General features: G+C 44.2%; 1 protein-coding gene across 1 annotated transcript in view; it reads right to left on the bottom strand.

Annotated features, from left to right (window-relative positions):
- The window catches only part of MYO9A (myosin IXA), a gene marked incomplete at its 5' end in the record, with an annotated part of 151,817 nt that overhangs the window by 10,354 nt on the left and 114,872 nt on the right, over positions 1 to 26,591 (bottom strand). The window contains 16 exons of the mRNA XM_084293197.1: positions 2,707 to 2,768; positions 3,638 to 3,749; positions 4,472 to 4,519; positions 5,497 to 5,685; positions 6,371 to 6,487; positions 6,979 to 7,202; positions 8,290 to 8,447; positions 8,873 to 8,985; positions 14,746 to 14,958; positions 15,509 to 15,590; positions 16,877 to 18,535; positions 19,512 to 19,822; positions 20,078 to 20,227; positions 20,557 to 20,679; positions 21,979 to 22,089; positions 23,200 to 23,280. Coding sequence (XP_084149323.1) covers positions 2,707 to 2,768; positions 3,638 to 3,749; positions 4,472 to 4,519; positions 5,497 to 5,685; positions 6,371 to 6,487; positions 6,979 to 7,202; positions 8,290 to 8,447; positions 8,873 to 8,985; positions 14,746 to 14,958; positions 15,509 to 15,590; positions 16,877 to 18,535; positions 19,512 to 19,822; positions 20,078 to 20,227; positions 20,557 to 20,679; positions 21,979 to 22,089; positions 23,200 to 23,280 — 3,753 coding nt within the window. The remainder of the gene's footprint in view (positions 1 to 2,706; positions 2,769 to 3,637; positions 3,750 to 4,471; positions 4,520 to 5,496; positions 5,686 to 6,370; positions 6,488 to 6,978; positions 7,203 to 8,289; positions 8,448 to 8,872; positions 8,986 to 14,745; positions 14,959 to 15,508; positions 15,591 to 16,876; positions 18,536 to 19,511; positions 19,823 to 20,077; positions 20,228 to 20,556; positions 20,680 to 21,978; positions 22,090 to 23,199; positions 23,281 to 26,591) is intronic.

The following is a 26,591-nucleotide window of genomic DNA, read 5'->3' as shown; positions in this document are numbered from 1 at the left end:
AATTGAATTCTTTCAGTTCCTTCCAGAATTCCTTCCAGAAAGCAACGTGTCAATGTTCAGGCTGTTTCAAACCATCCAGTTTACCTGCAAGTCACAAGCAAAGAAGGACAGGACACCCCTGGACGTTAACCTCAACCTGTTGTTTTGCTATTACCAGCAGCCTCACAAATGTGCACAGTCCCAGCTTGCAACACAAAATCAGACTCTGGGCATGCACCTGAAGTCATAAACATTTGGGTTTTCTTCATTTAACCACCACACCATGGTTACAGTGTTCTTAGCAGCTGGGCATATTCCTCTCACCTCCTGCCCCTCCAGCACCATCTCCAGGAATGACTTCACTTGCCTGAAGATGATGCACAAAGCACTCCTAACAAAATTTTGACACAAATACCCAGTACCAGCAAAGGGAATGTGAGACAGCACGCACTGCAATGCAGTGATGAGCAAGATGACCCTGAAACAGGTCACAGCTCCTCTTACAACCACTCCTACACCTTTTCCCATTCAATGTCGTCCTTTCGTCAAAGAAAACATTATCAACCTCATGAGATGATGTGAGGAAGATGACCATGGTATGCTCTGCAGCGAAAATGCCCCAGGAAGCAGGTGGGGAACATCTAGTCCCAGCTACCAGCTGAAATTCATAGTCTGCTCTTCTACCAGCCCACTTGGCTGCCGAAACCACCATCAGATGTGACGCCACAAATGCTACAGGCTTCTTCACTCCAGTGGGAAGACAAGTAACTCAGAGACATGGACAAAGCAAGGGCAAAAGTGTTTCCACGTCCACCAAGAGAAATGAGTTCAGGATTTGCTCAAGCTCACCACTGTAAATCTAGAGAAACAGATCCACTCTGGGACAAGGTTAGAAAGCAGTTACAAAATCGGCCATAGCCAGAAAACAAAGACATCCTTCTTAAAGCATACTACACAGTTTGTGGCACTCTGTTGCTGAAAACAACCCTAAAAACGTTAATCCACCAAGCACAGACAAGCCAGAGCCCTTCTACAGGAGGACCTCAAACTGCCCAAACAGAGACACTGTAAATTTATTTCCTTGAGGACAGTACCAAAACTTTCTTGTGCAGAGAAAAAAAACCAAACACAAAACAAAACAGGAAATGAGAAGGTTCCAAACATCTCTGAGCAACCATTTAGAGCTGCAATTATTTTTAGATTTCATTTTTCATAGAGAGGAACAAAAAAGGACTGAAAGATCAACTTAGGAAAATACATCAGTATCTCTTTCACAACATTTAAATAAGAAACTCACTTCAGATAGTGCTATTTTCCTGCAAAATTCCCCTATTGTCCTGCAAAATTTTCATGGCCTCAACTCCCTTCCTGCTTCATTTCCGGGCGGGTGTGATGGAACCATGGCCAAGATGATGGGCTCGGACTGCAGACCCAAGAGCATGAGGACCAGCCTATGAAACAGGCATCTAGCAAAGCCTAGAGGTCTCCTCCCTGTAAAGAGGAGGCTCGGTTGTTCAGATCTCAAATCACAGATGCAAAAGGTCTAAAAATACGCAAGGGAACGTCTTTGAAAAAATCAAGTGATCTCATTAAACTTCACAGGTTTGTAGAACAAAACCTCAGAGAACCCATTCCCAACTCTTACAGAGATGGACTGCCAGAAAGGGAGAAATTGCAGAAGAAATATTGTATCAAAGCAAATATATTAATATATACATATATATATGCACATTTACATATATATATTCAGATTATTCCTTGGGAAAAATGTAATCATAAAGCTTTATGGAGACTGTACACCTGAGAAGCCTCTTAGGGTCTGATAAAACTTTGCACACATTATTATCCTGCCTGCATTATTATTTTGGGGGCATATGCAGCACAAAATAAACTATTCAAAACAAAAAAAGAAAGCTTGATGACTCATTGTTAGCTGGGGCGACCTGCTGCATTCATTCACTGTCAAACATATCCTTGAATGCGGTAAACAATACTTAATTCACCTCTAATGAGCAGAGTAAGTGCTTCAGCACCATCCACCCACCCTTCTCCTCTCACTGTCCTCATCCTCAGCTGCAGTGCCGTGGCTGTTTGGGGACTGTGCAGGGAGCCCTATCAGGGAGCAGCAGGGTGAAGAACAACCTGTATTTTTGCCTTTTGTACTGGGAACAAATGCTTCAGCCTTGCAAAACTAGGGCTGCGGGTGCTGTAGCGGGTTATGCTTCTGGCTGTGGATTGCAAGAACCCCACCGGCCACATCCTGACCTTCTAAGAATAAACATAAAATCATGGCAGCCAAAACTGCAGCACCACAGAACGAAAAAAAATGTGTGCCATGAAATGCGCTGGACATTGAGAGTTCTCTGTGTAGCACTGACGGTTCAAAAATGTTACCTTTTGATACCAACCACATTTTGAAGTACTCAAAAGCTATAAAATGAGGCAGCTTTCAATTATTCAGCATGGTTACAAGCCAGGAACATCACTGCAAGAGGTGCTGCATGACTGGGCAGATGTCCATCTTGATGCATCTCTGTACTACTACTGAAATACAAGCAGTCACAAAAGCAGTGGTTGGAGAAACCTCCAGGGAGCTCCAGCTCAACCTTCTCTCGATGAAAGGTTATTGCAAGCATTGTACCAAGTTCTATGCTCGTAAGCATTTGTTAAAAAGACTAAAAAAGATTGAAATGACAGTCAGAGAGGTATTTAATGAGAAAAACTTACCTTTTTGGAGCACTTGGTCGTGGTTTTAAGACAGCACTTCTTGTGACAAGCATATTTACATACTACAACAAAGAAAAATAGTTTTTAATAATTCAAAACTTCAGACCTCTGCACAAATGTGAATTAAGTAGCTCTTCTTAGGATTTGTGCATGTCAAAATCATGTTGAATTTGCATTCTTCAAATTAAAAAAAAAAAAAGAAGCCTTTAATTTTAAAGGCCCTATATTTAAGTCCCTGAAATGTTAAAAAAAAAAAAACAACCTGACAGATCAACTCAGAAAATAGCCCATGAGTCACTCTGAGCTATCAGACACAGATATAACTCAGAGGTTGGAAAGAGCACCTAATTTGTATTCTTCTTGCACTGGATACCAGCCTGAAGCACCACAGGGCTGATATTTTCAACTTAATAAGAGAATCATTGAAAAAAATCAAATTAAAAAAAAAAAGTCTCAACCTTGCCTGTTCTTCTTCCACTTTCCTGGGCTCCCCAAAAGTTCAAGTAGCCAGAGGTCAAATGGCCTAAGCCCAGTGACCTTGTGATGATCATGAGACCCACAGCATCCATCCCACAGGCTGAAGCCATGGGGTACATTTGCCATACCGGCCACAGGCTTTCTTTACCATCCCTTCTGAAAGCACAACTTAAACATGGTTTGAACGGTTTGAAGATTTGGGTTAAGATCCGTTACACAAAGCCCCCATGCACAGAACTAACCATAATGTAGGTTCTGGAAGGAATGCCAGTATGAACTTACCAGTGGACTTCAGAAATCCTTAAGATCTGTCTCAAAAGCTATTTTAATGTGAAAAATCCCAAATATTTGAAAGTAGGGTTATAGAAAACAGTAGCAAACACCTTTCAGAGCCCCAAACCCCAAGACTGTAACAGAAATACATGGAAAAAAAAGCCAAATGGAGCATGCTTACATTTACAAACAGAAGCCCTGTCCATTATCCAGATCAAGGAAGAACAATATTCACAGTAGGTGGGGATGCTGTACTGGGTCGCCTTAAAAATGTGCCCATTGTGCTCTTCCACCTGCAATGAAAAAGATTCAGTGGTGAGAAAAAGAGCTGGATGCAGTCTGCTGCAAAACAGGGAGCCTGACATGGCCTGCTCTCCAATGTGGGCTTTTACATAGAACCAGCCTGCTATTTGTGTTTCCTTTTTGGACCAATAACCCTATGGGCTGCTCGGACAAAAATCCAGCCTGCATGGGAAACAAACCTTCTTGCAAGCAGGTTAGAAACCAGCTGCATTTGACTGTGGTTGACAGGTCAACCTCTCCATGTTGAAAAGCTCTTCTATACATCCATGGCCCCTTTTTGCTCTGCATCTTTCCCAGTTCTATTATATCTTTCAGGCAAAAACTCTATCAGAGATATAAGATATGTGCTAAATTTACGCAGAAACCCAGAACAACACTTTCTGCTTCATTCCCAGTTCTTCTATAATAATTCCTGACATATTTACTGCCTTGACAGATGTGGGACATGTTTTCAGAGAACAACCTACACCAGTCCTTGATCTGAACAGAAATACTGATTTACAACCTCTTGCTTTTGCCTACAGCCATTCACAAGCAAAGTAAATCTATCCTGTCCATCTTTCTAGCACATCTTTTCAAGTCTGCACATTCACTGGGCTGGGATATTCAGATCTCACCATAGGATATATCATGAGCAGGTCTCTTATCACTTGTAATCCTGGCCAAAAGGACATAAATTCTTTAACGCACAGACCCAGAGTGCTCAACTCACCACATCCGCTTCTTTTTTCCTTCTCTTTTTTCGTTCCGTTTTTGGCACCTGGTATTAAAAAGAGTCAAGCATGTTTATGGGCAGTTCCCACACATAAAGCCCGCAGAGGTCCCATATCTAACTTTTTCCACCTTTTTCCAGCCCCATCCTCCAGTGCACCTGCGGCCCCATGAAAACCACTCCAAGAAATGCTCCTACTGCAACCAACCACCCGGCGTTCAGAAATCCCCTGGCCAACTGTCACCGTCTCCATCTCAGAGCTGGGATTAGCTGCTGCTCTGGCTTGAAGTCCAGCACCTGTGACCTAAAGCTCTCCGATCTCAGGCAAGACACCCAAGGGCACAGCACTGCAGCCGGAGCTGATGCTCAGCCTGCTCAGAAGAAATCCTGTGCAGAGAGCCTGGGGAGGACTCACAGCAGAAGAACTGGAGAATGGGATATTTGCTTTCCCTGTTCCACAAGAAACACCATCTCCCAAGCCCAGCCCGAGACCCAGGAGTGGTCCCTGAAGACAGCAGGGAGAAGAAAGCGAGGAGCTCATGCTTGTAACAGACAGTGTGAGCTCCAACTGCTTGACCAACTGCACCTAGACCCTGAGGACTGTCACTACCATATAGCCTGCTCCTGCCACCAGACCAAGAACGATGCATATGGTTACTTGGGAAAAGTTCAAGAGACTAGGAAAGCACAACATCTCATAGAAAAATGAGACGATGCTTTCACGCATCCCTCAAAGACTGGAGCTGCCTTTCCAACCATCCACAGATGGTTGTAGATTTGCCCTGGAGACAAAGTCCACGTGTTGGCAGCGGCCAAGACCCAGCTCAACCCAGATATGATCCCAGGCTTGCTGAGCCCAGTGAAACACAACCAATGACTCACTCCTCCTCTTGTGCTGGCTTATGTTGTCCACCCCAGCTCACAAAAGGAGAGAAGACAACAGACTTCAAGGTGTCTGCACAGAGCACAGCCCCACAGAAAGAGAGCTCACAAATCTTAAAGGACCTTGAGAAAATGCTGGCTACCTTCACTGCGGTGTAGTCCAGGGGTTTGTACTCTAACATATATTCATCCAGGAAGACTTTGAAGGTATTGACCCAGACTTTCACTGGAGACTCGCTCCAGTCCCTCTGTTCAAGCCTCATGGTCTTCTCAAGGATCTGCTCGAATAAGGCGTACAGGTCCTTATAGCGGATGCTTTTCCCATCATCCATCTTTTATAGAAACAGAAGCAAAAAGAAAAGGGATTTTTATACACATCAGATTGCCTCTTCTGCTCCAGACAAATATTTTAGCTTGACTGGCTTCCAACTGCTCGGGGAAAATACAATTATGATTAAAAGAAAGAAAAAAATATTTAATGGAGAGCTGTTCCGTGACCTTTGTCAGGGTGGCTTCTCAGCGCACAGAATATAAGGACAGAAATCTAGGCAGCTGCTGTAAGCCACGTCAAATGACAGACCAAATATTACCACAGAGGGAACTTTTCACGCAATCTGGACAATAAAATGGCTTGGCTCAGCAATCACTGCTAGAATTTGGAGCAGCAGAAGAGCAGAGCACCACATTCCTCAGATGTTCACAACTCACAACTTTAACCCACAGGTTTCCAGACAAGTTGGGTGGCAAATGGGAATTTATTGACTTACTGTCATCTCCCTTTGACTGACAGCAAGCTGTACTGAAGGGACTAGAAATCTCAAAGTATACTGAGAGCTGGCTAACGAGGAAGCATTAGTCCAAGTTTACAGCTTTGTGGGACTGAATACAAAGGAAAAGCATCTTCCTTTTGGGATAAGGAGACCAGGAATAAGGCTCAGCAACATCTCTACCACCAAGACTCACAGCATCTCATTTCTCCTGGAAGTGGAAGTTCCCACCTGCCATCCAGGCACTTACCGCTAATGCCGAGGAGTAAAAGCTGAAGATGTTTTGTCGGAATTCCTTCAGCGCTTTCTTGAACACTACATCCACCAGCGTGTCCTTCTTGCTGTCCTCATTATCCAGCTCATTCATCTGGGAAAAAAACAAAGGGTGTAATGCACCGATGTGACTGTGCTGTGGCAGAGCACTGCATTAGGTGGAGCACTATTAAATGAGCAGCTGCTCCACCACAGACAGTTGATGTTAATAACTATGTGTGTCTACCAGGTGGTTTCTCCTGCGTGCAAACTTAGCACGTAAAAACATGAATGCTTCCCTGGAGCCTTCAGCTTCTGCCCTCTTGGGTCATCCATTTCTGATGCCACCAGAGGCTGCTCAAAGCAGTGGAAGTACCAAAGCTACGGTGCTCCCATAAAACCGCGCCGTGCGTGCACAATGCACCCATCTTCTCTCCCAAGCCTGCCCTGGTGCACACTGTGCACTCTTCGCAGTTTTGGGAGTGCAACTAAAGCTCTCCCCTAGGTGGATTATAAGCTCCACCTTGCTGCCTTCAAGATAATACTGTTTTGTTGCCTCCATCCACTCTCTGATGATTTAGCTGGAGCAGCAATGACAGGCATTACCTTTTTCAGGAGAAACTCATCCATGCTTTTCAGGTCGCTAGCACTGGTTATGATCTGCAGGGAGTCATTCTGCCATTGCACGGGCTCCAGAGCCACGTTGCTGATTTTGACGCTGCGCTTGCGTTTCACTTTGGGAGAGGGCTCCTTGTTCTCCTTAAATTCCCTCCGGTAGATTCCTGACAGCTCAGGACTCCGCGGGGGTGTCAGATGGTGAGGACCCAACTCTACGGGTGGTCATTAATAAAGAAGAAAAAGAACAAAATGCAGATTAGTTAACTTGCTCTCTGCCTGACCAAAAATGCTGTAGCAATGATTGTTTGGTATCTGATTTCACTGAAGCTCTGCAATATGTTTTGCTTTTCAGCATCTCCTGAATTAGGTGAGATGAAGCTGTAAGCAATAAAAATGCTTTTTCCCCATGTTCCATGCATGGTATGAAAGAGAAGTAGGGTTTGTTCTCAGGTAATAATAAAATTCTGCGGCTCCAGATGAATTCTCAGTAAGTAAAAAATCTAGTGTCAACTCCCAGAGCTGCACCAGCAGCAAGACGGGAAGGTAACACAAAGGAAAAATAGTCCTGTCACTAAAATAAGGAGATAGGCTTTGGAATAAACCTGCAGAGGAGAAAAGTACTGTGCAGTGCTTATAGGAAGATTAAATGTCACGTCTCCATTGGTTACTTCCTCTATCAAGAGGGGAAACATCTGCTGGTGTCCAGACGGCTGCCTGGAGGATTAGCTCCACAGTGGAAGATGGAAGGTGCTGGTGACAGCACACAGCTGGCTTCAGGGGGTCATGGAGAAGAGTTTGTCCTCTGTCCTCATCCCCTGCCTCCCAGAACAAAGCGACAATCCCTACTTGTAAAACTTCATAGAAATTTTGAAAGAAATAGTATTTGTTTGGTTTGCCACATACTATCTTTTCTGAATGTTTTCTGAATTCCTCCAGACCCATTTTGTAGCATCTAACTTCCTCACTGCTGTTTCGTGTTCACGTCACCCATGAAGTCAAGAGAAGTTAAACAGCACGTCCTTTCAATTTGTGCAGTTTTCCAACTCTCCTTCCTACACCATCCTCAGCTAGACCATATGAACATACATGGTATTCTAATTTACAGGTATCCTGACCCTACAGATAAACGAACTTCTCGGTTCTACATCTTAACCCAAGCCACCATACACGGGGCTACACTTAAAGATAGTGCAAAGCCAGGCTTAAAACAGTTCCACATTTTATCTCTGCCATGACAGCAAATGCAATTTCTCTGCCCCTTACACACGTGACCCTGCTGCGTGCTCACCCAGCACTCACCTTCACCAAGCTGCAAGCCAGAAATCATCTCTCTGTTGGGTGCTTCTTGCTCTGCGTACAGCTCCAGCAGCTCAGACTGTGTAGCAAGCTTCTCCCGAGGGGTCTTCTTCTCCCCCTGCTTTCCCTTCACCCAAAATCTCATCTTGGCTCGTTGAGACCTGGAAATAATTTGTGGAAAGAACTGCCTTAACTGGGAAAATATCCTTCAAGCCAAAACTACCTACAGTGCCCCAGACCTTCACATCCTTTTAGTAGGAGCTAAATCTGCACCACAGCTAACAGGAAAATCAGGCTATTTGTCCCCAGGAAATGCAGGAAACTCCAAGTTTCATGTATGCTGTTGGGTGGTTTGGGATGGGATGCCTGGCATATGGCTTCAAAACTTTGTTGTGACATGAACTTTATCACCCCTTCTAACTGGGTGTGTTTGTGGTCACATAGGAAGAGATGTGACGAGTAACTCCTGATTTTGGCTGGTTGAGACAAAACCACCAAGCTGGGGACTAGGGCAGATCAGCAGCGTGAATGAAATCAAAAAGGGCTCGGGGTGGACTCATCCCCCAGCTCCAGCCATGTTCCATACCTCCCGTCCGGGGCCAGGGTCTTCTGCGCGGCCGCCAGCTTCCCGATCTCCCCCTGAGACATGGTTTTATGGAGTTTTGTTTGGCCTTCTCCAGAGGTGAACCGCTGCACTGTCTGTAACAATTCAAGGATGAATCATTCAAAAATGAGACAGTTCTTGGAATTCCAGAACTCCTTAAGCAACAATTAGACATTTCTTCTGTTATGACTGAAATTTCTATTTCTATCTGCCTACAGGTGAAAATCTATGTCCCTGTTGAGCTAGTTGCAGCTCCTTCAACTACAGAAATATTTTAATGGCTTCTAAAACAAAAGGACATTTCTCTTACTCCAATTCTATCTCTAAGTCCAACCTTCCTCCTCACCAAGCACACAGGACTGCTCAGTCACCTTGCCCTGGGCAGCCCAGCTCTCCGGCCGAGAAGAGCCCCGTTAGCTGTGATCGTTAGCCACACTTAAGTGATTTGTGGTGTTCCCCACCTCAGTCTTGTGGACACATCCCAGCAGAGCCTGCCTTCAGCCTTTGTTGGAGACTTTGCAGAAGGAAAAAAATAAATCTTTGTGCCAAGGACACATTAAAATGTACCCTTACGAAATAAGAGATTAAGCAGCTTTAATACAAAGGCTCTCTGCCTTTGTCACCTCTTTAAATGCCCTGGGATAATTTTTAAGGGTGACAGGAATTTGCAATAATCAAATGTTAACAGGGTTCCATGAATAATAATATCTACTAAATTCTAAAAATGTGGCTTTAAATTATTCTGCATTATACAATGATAAGTTTTGCACCATTTCTATTATCTTGCACTCTGTAGGAGACAAGGCAAGTGATGGTGCTTTCCTCTTCTCCCCAGAGGCTGCAGAGGCCACAGCCATGACGCTGTATTTTAATGACTAGCAGCTGCTATCCAAAAAGCACGTCCCAAGAGGCAGCAAAAATGGAGATGTTACCTTAGTCCCTCTCTTGTCACACACTCACAAAGTCTCCACCACTGTGTTATATGAGCAACATTTTTTATCTTGGGAAATATTACTAAAATCTCTCTTTGTTTACCCAGCATGGAGGAGGAAGCCATCCAAAGGCAGCCTGGCAGCGTGCAGCCCAGAAATATTCTTGCTATATATATATATATTTTAATACATTTTGGCTCTTGTAAGAGAGCCTTTCAGCACAAGGAAAGCAGGGAATCAGGCTGTATGAAATGATCTGGGAGATCTCTTCTTCAGCTTTCCCTTTACCCAAATGTTTCAGCTTAATGCACCATGCTTTTAAGCATTGCCTTTTCCTCCATCAAAAACATTTCATATAAAATTCAATAAATTATGGGAGGCAGGGCAGTCACATTTACCACACTTACTCTCCCATTCTTTATTTTTTACCCCCGTACATCCCTGCCAGCCAGAAGATGGCAGCACAAAAGGCAAAACTGCCACTGCAAAAGAAAAAGCTGCTTTCATCAAAGGGTTTCTTATTCCTGTTGTTCTTACATGTGGGTGATGATTACATATAAATTGTGGAGACTTGCAAGGGAAAAAAGGACCTTGAAACCCATGAAAGTGATTTCCATCCAGTGACCCTATTAAAATATTTGCCCCTATGATATCACATCTGTAATGCGCTTTTTAGACAAAACTGAAGGATTTTTTTTTCTTATTATTATTAATCAAAACATGCCACAAATCCTGTTCTTCATCAAGGGGATATATCTGTGAGCCAAGGACCAAAGTTAAAATGACTGGGGGTAATTAAACAACTAAGGAATAACTGGATGCCAAATAATACAAGCAATAATGAAGTACTTGAATACAGAGGCATAATGGACATTGTGATTGCTCTGTGCAGGCGATTCAGCATGTTTTCCTGGAATTGCCTTGGCTTGTCTGGGAGATAAGGGGACACATTTCAGGGTAGAGAGGGGAAAAAAATCTGTGAAATTCTGTTGAAAAGGGCTTTTTATAAAGCAAAACGCAGCAGGGACATCACTGCCTGCTGGATGTTAATGGATAGGGTCTGAAAACAGCCCTCGTCTTTACCAGTGTGGAATAAAACCATGGAGAAGAAATGCTCCCTGACATCAGAGCATATGACAGGATGGAAGTTGCGCATAGCCTCATCATTAAGACTAAAGATAAAGTTTTGGACTTACTTTCATCACATGTAGACGCCTCAAGGACTGCATGCCTCTCTCTGAAGGCAGGCTTTGTGGGGAGATGAGACTTCCTACCAGACATCATCTCCCCATCACCCTCTGGCCATTACCACTACAATCTCTCCCTGCTCTGCCCCTATTTTTTATCTATTATAGATCAGTGTTTCCTCTGCTACCATTGCAAACTCTCCAGGATTTGAAAGAAGGACTGAAGGCATTTTTGGCATGAGACCCTTCTGTTTGAGGGACTCCTCGAAGAAGTTGTGAAGGGCAAGGTCCTCAGCTGGATGGGAAACCTTCTCAGCTCCCAAGACAAGACCTCTTCCATACAGGGAACACCACAAAGCACCATGTGCGTGCAAACCACGATATCCAGGGGGTCTGTAGTCATCCCATGGAGCAAAAGGGGAACAATTTTTATTTTTATTTTTTTTAACTCTGAAAGAACTGTATTTTGTTTGCCCATGCTAAAAAGAGGCCAAGTGAGATGACTTGTCCCAGCAGGCAGCAGTGCTACATGCTGTGTTGAAGGGCTTCCTAAAGTGCAACACTGCCTCTGAACAGCTGAGGACAAGAGTTCTTCTTCCATGGCTGGCTCTTCAGGGATGCTTGGGATCAGCTGGCGACAAATGACAGATACTCAGACAGCTGTTAGTCAATTCATGGCTTTAGTACGGAGGTTGGAGCAAAATACATCACCACTTCATTATCCAGGGCCCTCTCTAAGAGCCTTTGCTGAAGGGAAATATATGCAGAAGGTATTTCTGGTGTGGTTTCTTTAACCAAGGCTTTCTTTCTATCAGCTGGAGGGAAGTTCTCCAGGCGTAGGTGCAAAACACAACCGCTATTAATATGCACTGACCACAGCCAGGAACTGTTCCTCCCACTTGTACTTGTCTCACTGCAAGGCAGGTACATCCTTGGCCAAAAAGCTCGGGCAACCTTTGAAGGCTTGGTCTCGTCAGGAAGCCCTTTATCCTTAAACACACTTTGGCTCTTTGCAGATAATCGTACCTTAAGCAGCCAATTTATATACTGGTGCACCTTGGACTTCAGCTCTGGCTGAAGATGCTCTGGGCTACTCTGCACTTAGGTCAGGAGCATCAGTCTCTGGTGGGCCTGCAAGTACCAGCTGGTGACACTCAACCATTGACTCGGTGGTCGTGAAACCAAAGGGTGAAACAGCTGGGTTCACACCAGCACAGCTGGAGACTTATCACATGCTTAACTTCACAAAGTCGCACTTGATCTCTGTTGTGTGTCCAGCAGCCCTCGGCCATTGAGCAACACATCAAAAGAGGCTTTTTGGAAAGCTGTAGCTGGGGGCAGGAACCCTATGAATAAACTATTCACTAGGAGGGCAACCAGCCTGCGTGTGGTGACTGCCTGGCGCGTCTTCATGTGAGCATCACAAGACACGAGGGATATGGCTACACACACATTCACCTACTTGAACCCAAACCAACATGCACCAGTACTGCTCTATTATAGGCTGCTTCATCATTTGCAACACCCGAGCAGGCTCTGCTAATAAATATGAATAAGCAGCCCTGGATTTTGCGGCTTTAAAGAGCTCTGCCCTACAGGTGTGGCGATCCTAACACAGAGAAGCCACAAGCCAAAGAGCTGGTCCCAAACCTGCAATACAGAATACAGACGGAAACACTGTACATGTGGTCAAGACATACAGACATACGATACCACTGGGCACACAACTTTACGAGCAACATTTGCTAGAAAGCAGAACTCAACCGCACAAGGGGTTGCGTCAAGGCGAAACCGCTGGCTAAGCCCGACCACCAGTTAGAGCTAGTGATGGAGCGCAGAGAAGAGGGATACAGGAGGAGAGACGATACAGTTGGCACCTACTACTACTTGCATGCAGTGAGAGCTGTTAAACCAGGTGAGCAGAGGCCCAGGAGCATCTCTAATGAGTGGGATGAGCCAGGTCCCTCCCAAGGATGGAGATTCCCAAGCGTTAGCCCAGCACCTTTCGCGTCTCAGCAGAGATTGCCAGTGGAAAAGACTTCTACGGCTAAAAAACTAGGGCTTTGTAACAGGGTAGCCTCCAGGAACACAGCACAGCAAAGCCCAGGACTCTTGCCACATTTTTGAGCTGCTGCTTCCAGCATTTCCAGGGACCAGGTCCATGTGCCATTCGACCAGACAGTGAGACTGTGGCAGAAGGAAGTCCAGATGAAAATGCTGGCATTTAGCATCAATCATGGATAAGTTTGTTGCCTTCTTGCCAAGGCTCCCTTGGGCTCCTGGCTGCACACACCAAGCATTTACAGAGGGACATGCCAGGCAAGTGTGGCTTTCCTACAGGTCTGCAGCTGGTTTTGGACCTACACCTCCAGATTTGGCTTCCTGTTCCTACCTATTTTTTTTCCCCATCTTAATGGAGAGTCTTTGGTTCTTTTGTGTAGGGGGGTTGAACATTTTCTTTCTCATTGTGTCCTCAAATACGCGCCTTAAGTGAAAGTAAAGGTGTAGGATAGGAGGCACTGCATTTGCATGTGCAAGTTTATTTAAGCTGACTTCTCATCAAATAGGGGACAAAAAATAAAAGCTGGTCCTGATATTACTCCTCTGTAAAATTCTCCCTTTCCTGTTATAAAAACAGGGAGATGAACTAAAACACAGCCAAGTGAGTTCAGTTCAAAGAGCCACATCTTTCAATCACGTTTCTGCCAGATAGCACTTGAAGTATTCCTGGCTCAAAACCCTTGAAAATTTATCATGAGTAACCTTAAAAATTCAGGGAATTTGTGAAACTCTGCTCCTTCCCAGTGAGGAAAAACGTGTTGTTTATAATAAGAACTGCTAACAGAAAAGTCACGAAAAGCCCTCCTTAGCCATCTGCCTTTCTTGCAAAGCCAGATTTTAGGATCACACGAGATAGTTGCTGGATCTTTGGCAATGTGAGCACTTACGGCACGAGACACTGCTTTGGGTTTATCCGTACATCTATGTGGACACCTCTGCCACCTCCTGCCACAGAAAAACTGGGAGAGAGGTGGAAGTTACTGTCCTCTTCTACTCCTGAAACCTCTCAGGTTTTCTGAACACAGCTTATCCAGGCTGCCATCTCTCCCTGACAGAACCACTAACATGATTTTTCTTTTTTTTTTTTTTAAAAAAAAAACACACTATGTTTTATTGCCCAATTTACAGGTTTTTGTTTCTCAAAGACAGCATCTGCCAGTATTACTCCAATAATTGAGGACTGAATAATCATTGGATACCCTAGGTAAGGATACCAAATCAAAAATTATAGGAGGTGCAAGGTTCATATTGTTTTCTTTGTTCTGTTACTTTTTTGTCCAGTGTTTGCCTTGATTTTTTCTATGCATTTCTGTAGATAATTTTGCTAGAGCCAAAGGATCCTAGTGGGATTTTGTAATGGAGGTAATCCTAGTTAAAAAAAACCAACAAGGTAGCCGTGCAATGAGTTGCAATGTTACCTAAAACTTATGGAAACCATGGAAGCTTCTCTTAAATCATGCCAGCAAACATCCCCATGGCTGACAGAAATTCAAATAATTTCCCTTTCTGTTTTGTACTCATTTCTGCTGTGTTCTCCGAGTTTACCCATCTACAACATCTGTGTGAGTGGGAGAAGAAGCAGTGTAGGATCCGTGCAGCTAAGGTTAGCAAAGAAACGCTCCCGCAGATCTGCTTGCTCCCTTTTTTTTCCAGCCCCAACACGTTGGAAAATTACCATTTCGGAGTCACTGTAACAGGCCTGCCCGAGCCGGGCTGCAGGCCCTGTCTCAGGATGAGGAGGTTGGTCAGAGGAGAGAAGGAACTCAAAATTGCCATCGTAATCATCTTCCTCCGTATCCCCCTCCCCATCAGCAAAAGTACCTCTAGTCAAGAAATCGGAGCGCGTCCGCGCCATGCGGGCTTTCTTTTTATGGGTCGGTCTGGGAACCTGCTTGACCAAATGATAAAACATAACAACAACAAAAAAAAAAAAGGTTTTAAAAATAAAAGGAGATTCTATAAAAGGAGATTCTACCAGTGTTTGGCATCATAGCGTAGCTCAAGTACAGCCTTACAACAACGCTGAGTAACACTGCACTCCACAGAGGACACACACTATTACATGTAGTGCAAAAACAACCAGGAAAACAAAAGCCAAGACAGCACGGAGAAAATGGGACAATAATGGATGTTACTAAAATGGACATTAAAGCAAACAAGACAAGACTGCGTACTACAGTGTTTGCCATCAGGACTGCAAGATCCTTTTCATCCAGAGCAATTCTGTGCTGCTACACATTAATGCTACGGGGGCTTTTTTCAAGAGGTGTGAAAGTTGCCTTAGTGTGACATCCCCCCCATCCCCAAGAGCCCTGCGCAACCCTTGTGCTTTATATTTCTCTTCTCCAAAGCACTTGAGGGAAAGCTGGCAGAATAAGGGTTTGGGATTTTTTTTCCCCTTTTCAATTAAAAGAGAAAATAAGAAAACTGCAACTTACCTCTCCTCTGCCAGACCCAGGCATCTTAAATGGCTTCCTAGTTAGCTCACCCTTGGGAAGGCATTGATGACTTGCTTCCCTGCTGAAAGGCAACAAAACAGAGACGTTTCATTTTCTCTAAAAGCTTTCCCACCGTGCCAGCCCAGCTCTCAGCAACATAGAAGTAGGCAGCCCGAGCAATCAAGAAGAAATCACTGTTTGAGGTCACAGGTTTTCAGAACCGCTTCAAATTCTTCAGGATTTGATTTAATACCAAAGGACGAAAAAAAGAAGATATGAATTTCTTTTTGCCAGAGCTGCACTCTACCCTTCATGGTGGTTACTGATGGTATTTTTCCAGTTCTGTATTCTGAAAAGTGATTGCTCTGTTGCAGCATTAAAATTTTTAAGTTCCAGGAAAACTAAAGATGAGGATTTTTGATATATTTTTCCTTTTTCTCTTGCTTGTTCTGTGCATTAACAAGGAAAAAGAAACTGAAAGGAGCATGGGGAGAAGACTGTTCTCAAATACTTACTTCCAAAGCAATTTTCTGGGACCTCCTGCAGATTTCAACTAAACTGGCTCAGAAAGAGAGCATCCTCACTTTGCATCTAACACAGCATTCAAGAACATTCCCATTTAACTTGCTCTTTGCTCAGCTCACTCTTTCTGCCATCATTTCTGAACAAAACTCTACCATGTCAACGGGTGAGGGCTCCATAAAGCCCTCCACTGCCTTCCTGCTCATGGGATGCTAGAGGCTCTATCGGGGATAAAGGAGTATTTTTATTGACCGTTAAAGACTACTAAGCCCATTACATGTGTAACTTTTTATGCAAGTGACAGACTGGCAAAGTGCATCCACATCCTAAACTCCCTTTGGGCAGTTGCTGTTTTTTCTCAGCAAGAGTATAATCACCTTTGCTGATTATTTTAATTCTACAATTAGCAAGAAAAATCCAGAAATATTCTTACTTGTCTAGCTATTCCTGTTCTGGCCACCCAAAAAAACCTTTTGCTCTTTTGATTTTTTCCTTTCAATTTTTTTTTTTTACCTTTCAAAAGAAACCTGTATCACTGTTCATACTTAGGGTAAATGAAACAAGTGTCAACTCTCTCTTGCTATTAACACCTTTCACCTGCTAATAGCTATGATTATCTCCCCTGGCTTATATAATGCCCAACACATGGAAGACTTAGAAATAGCATTTCAAGCTCTTTTTCTTTGTCCCCTGATTTATGCCCACTCACTGCTTTAAGATCAAAAAATCTGACACTGGTCTGTTTCAATAGCTTTTTTTTTTTTTCCAATCTCCAGACCACATTCTGCCAGAGACCATTTTACCCAGCAAAGGCCTACAAGGAAATCCCATCATATTTTTACTCACTGGAGGCCAAAGGGATTATCTTTCGGTGTGAAGAACATGCTGCTTGCCCTCGTCTCCTCAGTGGCCTGGTGTGGCGCTCGGGGCTGCCGGAGGCGCTCTGTCCTAGAGAAAGGGCTGCCCGGGACATCCCTGGGGTCGGGAGCCAGCCTGGAGCTGCACCGTGACTCCAGTGCCGTCCCCGCCTGACTTTCCCTTCGCTCCATGAACATGCTGACAGGCCTGTCTTTGGCAGCACTGTGGGCTGGAGAGCCTCCCCTGTTCCCAACGGTGAGACCTTTGATGTCCACTGATGAGGTTGGCGTTCCAGCGGTGGTCGTGCCCTGGGGGTGCAGGATGAGGGCCGACTGAGGCCGGCTGTCTGCTTTTTTGGATGGTTTCAAAGTGGGGTCCTTTGTTCTGCTTAGCTCAGCCCTCTGCAAAGCCTCCACACGGCCTTGCTTCTCGAGCTGCTCGAAGGCTTTGCGCTGTCTCTCCAGAATTTCCTTCTGTTGACGGATCTGCTCCATCATCTCCCTCTCGTTTTGCAGCTGAAGTTGCTTTTGTCGTTCTTCCTTCTCCACATTGAGCTTCTCCAGTCTCTTGATAACAGAGTCTGGAGAATGGGTCTGAGTCGCAGCAGCTGTCCCACGTTCCTCTCTCTTGGCAGAAGACTTTTCTCCTTCCTCCCTTCCCAAGGCTTTGCCCTGGTCTTGCTCAGAGTCCTTCCTGATCTCTGAGAACGTAACTGTTTTCTCCTCTCTTTCCGCTGCTTTATTCCTCAAGTTATTCTCCACCAGTGACTGCTTTACCTTCATGTTGTCCTGTGGTGGAATGTAGAAAGTAGGTAGGTTACTAGAAAGGAAAGTTTCTCTTGGATGTGTCTTGTACAGATAATTCTGGGGGTCACAGACCACATGCTCCTTTGCAGTGTGGTTATCGGGCAGCTCAGAGTCTGAAAGCATCCTTCTGCAACTGGATAAATTGCTGTTCACATCAGCTGTGCAGAAAGACTTGTCCTGCAGATGGGGCTGGGGACTGCTAGGCACAGAGTCCTGCGTCTCAGGGGAAAATGACTGCGCATCTTGCTCATCTAAAACTAAGGAAACAAGTTTACTTGGGGTATCTTCACAGCTTAACATCTCTAAGCTCCCTTGAGAGCTTTCACTCTCCGGGGTTCCCTGAGGGGAATGAAGTGCCTCTGATACCAGCTCGGTAGACCACCGTCGCTCTTCTGAAGGCGACAGCCCTCCGGTGGACCGGACCTTAAGCAATTCCAAGCTGAATTTTGCCTGTTCCAGCTCACGCATTCTCCGGCTTTCTCTTTTTGCACGAACGACTTTCTTCTGGTTAAGATCCTCCAGTGACTTGGGTCTCTCTCTCACAATTACTTCCTCTTCAGTGTCCATACCACTCTGGCTACTGGCTCTCTCATGCCTTTTGTACAATAAATTTGCAGAAGTGTCCAGTGGATCCACATGATTCACACGATTATTCTCCATCAGTGATTTATGTTCCTCTACAGCTCTCACTCTCTCTTCAAACGAGCCATCCTCCCACTTGGATGGGTCGGAGCCCTTAATTTCCAAAGCACCATCTGCCTCCAGTCCATCCTCTTCACTAATTGACAGGCCATTCTCCAGCTGCATCTCTTTTAACCTCTGCTCTTTCAAAGCTCTAAACCTGCAAGAAAGCAGAAAAGCAGCACATTGTAACCCCGTGCCCATAAACATCATTCCAAGGCACCACACTGGGGGCATCTCATCACCATCATCTCACCACCATCAGCATCTTGAAAAATCCTCCTCGCCAGTCAGGTGCAAGATGATGCAAGTTCATGGTCAATGCACCAAGTGCACTTTCAGTCTTCTCTTTTGCCATCTCACCTACTCAAGAATTGCACCAACGCACCTGAAAGTTTCTCCTGTGCCGATGACAGTAGTTCCAGACTTCATCCCTGGTGTAGACAGTTTGTAAGCCAGGAAACCGTAACACACTGCATCACCTTGGCTTCCTCATCTTCACCATCATGCCTGGGATGCCTCTGGCACAGCTGACAGGCACTCGTACCCTGCACTAAGAGCTATTTCCAGCTCCCAATTCTTTGTCAGTCATTCCACACCTTACAGGCAGTGCTTCCTGAGAGTGAACCAAGACCTGCCCTACAGCCAGTGAGCCAAGGCATGGCTGCAAATGTTTTTCTTCTCGCAGCAGCTGGCTCGAGTAACTCCTGTCCCTGCTTCTGCCCTCACCCCACTTGCTGACTGATTGTCTGTGAGACAGTGCAGCAACCAGACTGGCAGCCAATCTGAGTTAAAAATAGGCTACTTAAACTGGTGCTGCTGCCAAGAAAAAAAAGCAACTCACAAGTATTTATGTCCTCGGCTTTCCACTGCCTACGTGCTCTAACCTGAAATAGGCTCTGCTTATTCTAAGAGTAGGATGTGCAGCTAACTGAACTCCTCTGTTAGAAAGCGTGGACGAGTGAAGGATTAGGGCAGGTCGGGACAGTGTCAGCGATGCTATGAAGGGACACCATCATCTGTAAGTCACAGTGGTCTGAGCAGTGCCAGAATTCACATCAACCATACTTCTCCCCACTGGGCACTATCAGAAAGTACTTCTTTATTTTATTCATTTATTTTAAGATCAACGTTACCTTTGTCGTGCTAAGTATCCTCTGCACGCTGCTTGCAAACTGATGATTTTGCTTCTGCTGGCTCTGTAAAGCCGCTTTGCGCAGTGCCCTCGCCAGGCTGCCTGGATGCTGGTGGCTGCATCGTGCCTCCGCTTCGAGTGCTCCCGCCAGCAGCTCTGGATGAGGTGAGCAGCAAACTGCATCTGCAGAAACCTCCGCCTCTCCACGAAGCCTCGCCAGTGGGTCTGGAGCACAACTGCAGCTTTGCTGAGTACCAGGGGGTCTGGGGATGGTTCGCCTTGCTTTCGGCTCTGGTAACTACGCCAGAATCTCTGCAAACACAGCAGGCAGCTCCTTGAAACATGAATGATTTGGGAACTGGAGAGCATCTGCCTCTATGCAAGCTTTCCAGCTCGGTCTCTCCCATGACCAAATTACCACCCTTCTAGGAGTCCAACTCTGATGGCAAGCTCCTTCCTAGCAGAGGGGAACTGATTTTAGGCCTCAGATACTCCAGCTACAGTCAGAGCTGCATCTACAGGACTTACAGATTGTAATTAGTGATGAAATTAGGCACCACCACCTACCTGTATGATTACTGCCGCTTGCCTTAAGCTCAGGAACTGCCTCCTGCAGAGCATGCTGCGGAACCAGCGCTGCAGCAGTGTGATCCTGCGCAGTACCTCCTGATGGAGCAGGTCCTGCAGAAGCTGCCGCTCTCGCTCCTTCACAAAAACCTGCGGAAAAAAAAACACACGTCAGTCATGAATTACAAAGCCTCTGCATTCCCCTCTGGGGAGGCAAAATGACAACAACAATCATCTGTCTGCACACAGATGAGTTTTAAAGGCTACCTTGTTATAACCTGACCACTGTGGCTTGGTCAGAAGAAAATAACAGTGTTACTCGCTATTTTGTGTTAACAATACTCAAAGCATCAACTAAGTTATTGGCTTCTTGCAAACAGAAGAAAAATACTTTCATTAGTTAAAAACATATATGAAGATGTTAATATAACTGTGCACAAATGCAGGTGTATCTTTATCTTAAATAGATAAAAATTTACCATGGTTCTTCCAACTTGGTAATTGTCTGGATTTAGTTTTATTTTCCTGAAGAAATCATGGATATTGTGCTTAGATGGGCTGATTCCTTGTGGCAGAAGGACATGAAAATGGTTCACAAAATCCTGAGGAAAAAAAAAAAACAACAAGATTGGATTAAATGGGATGGGTACTGCTGTGTCACCTTTTTGCATAAGCAGCTTGGATTTGCTCCACTGGCCACATGAAAAAGGATCTGTCAAGGAGCAGAAGGACAGATAGCATTTTACGGACTGGAAAACACCAAGTTTCCTCCATTTGTGGTTCAAAATTGCATGGAAAACACATCAAAGAAGAGGCCCAGGAACATTCAAATGTCATCTAGTGTGGGAGGAGAGACTCTGCACAATCTGCAGAGGTCATTTTGAGCAAAAATGCTACAAATCCTTAGGAATGGCCACTACAAAAGGGAGTTACCAGAATCTGCAATGCATCACAAGGAAGAGGTTGCTTCAATCACTGCTGCTGTGAGGACTCAGAGAGCAGAGGTATCAGACGAGTGATCCTCCCAAGTAAGGTTGGGATTCATTCTTATGGCAAAAAAAAAAAAACAACACCCTAAGCAGTCCTCCTTTCTTAACAGCTGCTGCACGGACATGACATCTGGCTGAAAGCAGCTGCCAGCAGGAAACAAATCAGCAACAGCAAATCATGAAAGAACTGACATGTGCACAAAAGCTGGCAAAAATATGGAAAAGAAAAAAAAAAAAAAAAAAAAAAAAAAGAGAAGCTGGATAACTCCTGAGTGATTTAGAGGATCCCCATCAGCCTCCTGATGGGACGCAGCCAGTGGCAAAACAACAGGGAGAATGCTGCTCCCAAAGAAACAAAGGAAACGAGCACCGAAAAGCAGCTCAATAGCCAACGGTAGGCTTAAACATAAGAGAAGGGACTTTGTTGTTTGTCTGGGTCACACTGAGGAGGTGTCTCCTACAAAACATTCATAAAGCTTTTAACATTGATCTAAAGGAACCCATATCTTAACTCTTACATTTTGTTGACCTGGCCTGTTACAGCTCAGACAGGGATCAGCCATCATTAGTCTGAACTTCTCATTATCACTCTGAAGGGATATAGATTTGTCTAAGTGATTTTGCATACATTATGAAAAAACACTGCATGCATTATTGCTTTTGTTCAAAAACCATGAAGTTATCTGCAGAAGGACTTGCAGCCTTTGGTCTAGAGCAGCTTGCAATAACTCAGGCGTAGCAAAACAGCCCATGACTACTCCCTTCCCAACGTCATCCAATTACATCCACTGCCTTGCACAAGCCATAAATTCATTACTTTGTAAAACACAAATATACTTACAAGCTAGCAACACTCAGACAACTGTGATAATGATGATAAAAGTGGTGAAAGACTGAAAATGTTTAGCCAACCTGGAAAGAGTATTTGCAGCTGTATCCTGACTGGCGAATCCGAACAGTCTCCAGCATGCCCGTGTACCGCAGCTGCCTGAGCACCAGGCTATCGCTGAACCGCAGGGGCAGCTGGAAGGGAAAAAATATTTACAGCCAATATTTCCTTGAACTCCAAGCACTTGGTGAAACTTCTAAACATGCAAATGGGTCAATGGTTTCAGCACATGTAACACATCTGCATCACATGCACGTTGGCAACGATGTTGAGAGGGAATGTGGGTTTTCAGGAACCACACTAATACCACCACGGTTAAATCCTCTGTGTTTCCAAAGAGCCATCAGATGGAGACTTTCAAACATCTAATTAGACAGAAAGCTTCCGCAAAGGTTTTATGGATCTGCTGAACTGAATAAGAAAGAACCCCTCAACGGCATAGCCAATGAGTAAGGTAAGATTGTGCGTAATGAAACAACCTGCTCAGCATAAAGTTTCACCATGTATTTTTAAATGTCTGGATAAGACTCCAAAGGATTAATGTAAAAAAAAAAAAAATATGTTTCTACAGCCTTGTTTTTAAGTTAAGGATCCTTATCCCATGAGATAAATGACTCTCTACATCATATTTCTTGAATTTGGCTTCATCTCTGAATCAGCCTGAATAATATGGCTTATTTTGAAAAAAAATGTGCTTTTACAAATAATTAAAAAAAAAAAAAAAAGCATTAGAGCTCAGTAGGGGCACAAGTGAATTCATAAGTCTGTAAATTTCTATTACAGGTGGCAGAAGCTTCAGAAGAGTCAGATTGGTTTATTAAAGATTTTTCATCTAGGTGTTTCTATTACAAGAAAAGACAGTGCACTTTATCAAGAGTGATCCTACACCCAAGTGATAATGTCCATGCTTTCCATTACTAAGGTACAAATACCCTATAAATCCAACTTGATTTTGACTTTCATTTCTTCTTTTTTTTCCTTCAATTAGACATTTACAAAATATTTTAAAAATTATTTTAAACAGGAGATCAGGAACTAAAGGCCAACTCTGGTCCATTTCACTATTTGGTTCCCAATCCAGTAGCTATGCTGCAGAAGGATCTCTGTTTCCAAAACCTCAAAACACTACAAGTTTGGGTTGTTATCTCCAAACAGCGAGAGAAGGAATCAGTTACGCACAAACACCGAGAGCGGGTTTTGCAATCACATCCTTCACAGCAGTGATCTTACAGGTCAGAGTTTACCTTTTCAGCATTGGATCGAATGCACTTGACAAAATAAGGCTCTGCCTGGCCAAGAGTCTCCATCAGCTTGTTGAGCGATGCCTGCAATAGAGGAGACATCTTCAGTTGGGAAACAGAGAAGGGAACATAAAGAATAATGAAACACCAGGCACTTATGTCAGAAAACAAAACTATGAACAAACAATGAGTAAACCAGGCAGATAGGAAATTGTTCCCTGAAACAAGCATCTCAGATGTGCTACAACTTGGCTGCTTTTGTCTTTGTACCCAACAAATTAGCAACAGGGAAATACAACCCTGTTTGTTCAGGGTTCCTGCAGAAACCAGGATGGCACTCACAGCAGTACACTGTGCAGAAATGTATTTTGAGACTCCCAGTTTGACATTTCTGAATCTGCCACTGGATCCCAAAGTCACCTCCTGCTCCGTACCAGTAAGCCACATATAAGTATTGAGTGGGAGCTCCAAGATAACGACCGAACCCTTTTGTACCCAACGGTTGCTGATGTCTTTAAAAGACAAAGAGAATTTTCAGCTGTCAAAAATTATTCCGCTTTTTAATTCTGAGAACATCATCACTGGCCTAGAAAGAAATTCTCTTAATGATAGTTCTGGAACAGGAAGATGACCTGACTGCTTGCCGAATAACCACTTTCTAGAGCATGCTTGATTGAACTCCCATTCTGTCAAATAACTGGATTTATATAGATTTTTAAAGTTGCAAATCCTAAAAACTTCATAGGCTGCTTTGACATGAAAGTAGTTTCAAAGCTGGCATATTCCTGGCCATACTTGTCTGCTGAAAAATACAGCTGTGATCACTGAGAATCAAGGTTTTGCCAGCTTCCCATTTCTGACACTGAGATTTCATGGCATTTTTATTTCCCTTAATTTCTGTGCAATTATTAAAAGAGTAGACCATGCAAGTGAATTGGTATTGGCATCACTGCTACAATTACTGCATACAATTCCTTCAGTGGGATGTCATCCCAAGTTACGCCTCCGACTTGCAAAAACGCAACAAAGCACAAGCTCTCTGAAATAACACCACATTGACCGCCTTAGATCAGAGCACACACAGTCACTGAGTCATTCTGCGGCTGGACCAACTCCTTGACTGCATTCTGCATTTTATTTTTTTATGTGCTCTGTAAATGCTTCGGATGTCTCTAATTGCAGAGCACTTTACTGATGTGGTATTAATAACGTGCTCCAGAGTTGATTACTCACGGCAATGACCTGATTTTAATAGCGTCTAAAACTCAGTTATTTAAAGGGTATTCTGTTGTGTATTTACTATATGCAGCTACAAATTTATGAATATACATGGTCATAAACCTGCGTGCACAAGTGCATAATATTAGCAAGACGCACGTTGTCTAAAGACTGTCTTGCAGAAAGCCTTTTATTCTACTTCTGATCATTTTAAAGCCACCTTTATGGGAAGCCTTTCATATTAATAAATGTTTATCTGCATGCGGCATCTGGGGAAGAGGAACTGGTGAAGCACACACGTGTGGTGCAGCTGAGCCCCCAGTTATGCCAAACACCAAACAGCACCCTCGCTCCCATCCCAGGGAGGCTGCGATGCCCAGACCTCAGCGGGTGGGCGCGTTCCCAGATTTCTGCCTGTGGGTGTCTTTTGCGGAAGGTAGATTGGAAAAAAATAAAGAATCAATTTCTATTAAGCAATAACCAGCAGCGACGTACATGGGTGGTGCTGGGAATTGCAGCAGAGCGCGGTGTTTCCATCCCATCAGCAGCCACCGCCGCACCATGCGTGGCAGATGGTCCCCCCGCCACATGCCCCCCGCCGCCATCTGGCCTGCCCCGAGCACCAGGAATCCATAAGGCACAGGCAGGGTCCCCGGACTAACTCCCTGCCCCGCTCCTTTGTCTGCTGCCTGCAAAACCTCCCCAGCTCACGCTCTTGTACCGCTGGGACTCAGCCTCGCAGGGCGCGATTTGTCATTTCTGCATCACCCTGCGCGAGTAAGGGCAGACTCCTTTTGCCAGGGAAAAAACACGTGAAAGGCGGGTAACGGGGAAGCCTGTACAAATCCCTGTCCTTCAATTTATTTTATTTTTTTATTTTTATTTTTTTTTACCAAGAAAGCCATCACAGTGTCCACTAAATACAGGCAGCAGTGACTCAGAGCTATTTTGCCTATAGAGCAGTGTAACTTAAGGCATGGTTAAAATCAATACGAGACAGAGCAGCTGCAAGCTCCCTGTCCAGGCATTAGCCACAAGGCAGCATTTATCTGAAAAACAAAACAAAACAAAAACCCCATGATAGGAAACATTTGTATTTCCTGTCTGTGACCCAGTTGCATGCTCTGCAATTTTATTAGCGTGCTCTTGATAAAAAGCTATGTGGCAGGCTTGCACCAGGCTGGTCTCTAGAGAAAATACTTCTCCCTTACGAGTGTTAAATGAAATTAGGGCTGGAGCGCCCGGCATTTTTCTAAAAGGAGAAGCAGGCAGTAACACCAGAAGCCAGCATGCTGCCTCTGACTTAAATATGGTTTCATTCATTTAAATAAAAGAGGATGTGTTGTAGGCACAGCTCCTACGTTGTCAAGTCACTGCTGGGGAACGTCAGAATGCATATTTGCTATTTGAAGGCTCTGCTTTGCTGCACAGGGGAAGGGGGGAATCTTCACAGTGTTCAGAGCTCTGTAATTTTTATGTGCTAGAAAATATACAGGAATCTCAGTCCTGCACCCTGGTGCTTTTCCACATCTCCTTGGAACGATGAATGGGTTTCAGGAAGACATCCTCACTTCAGCTCCCCCATGTACACGTATGTATTAATTATGTATGACTTAAACTCTGCAGACATTTATTTTAACCAGCATACCATTAGACTAGACTAAGCTTAATATATATATATACAGATGTGCATTCTGCATATTATATATACACAGATATACATGCATACATACATATATATATATATTAAATTACTTAATCTTACCCAGATCTATGCATAGAGACTTTCTAAAAATGACTCACTTCTCAAAAAGAAAAAAAAATGATTAAAAAAACAAGCCAGACTTCCTTAGAAAATGATTTTTAACTGAAATGCTGCTTTCTAATATTACCACATGCTCGTGCATGTGTCTTGTACCAATTTCCAAGCCCTGATGCACATTTCTGAGAATTATTTTAGCTGCAGCTATTCCCAGGGAAGGCTGGCTGGCGCACAGCACTGCCAACACAACAAATGCTGTATTGATCCTTCCTCTGAATTCCTCTGCGTGCCTTGAGATAATGCAGCAATATTTTGACCTTTCCGCACCTATTAAAATTCACATTCTGGCTGACTTGAAAACAGATTGAATTTCAGATGCTGAATGCAAGTAAAAGAACACTTTAAAATGTCATTG

The sequence above is a fragment of the Netta rufina genome (assembly GCF_964035555.1).
Source record: "Netta rufina genome assembly, chromosome: 11".
NCBI lineage: Eukaryota > Metazoa > Chordata > Aves > Anseriformes > Anatidae > Netta > Netta rufina.
This window is presented reverse-complemented; position numbering and strand designations above follow the sequence as displayed.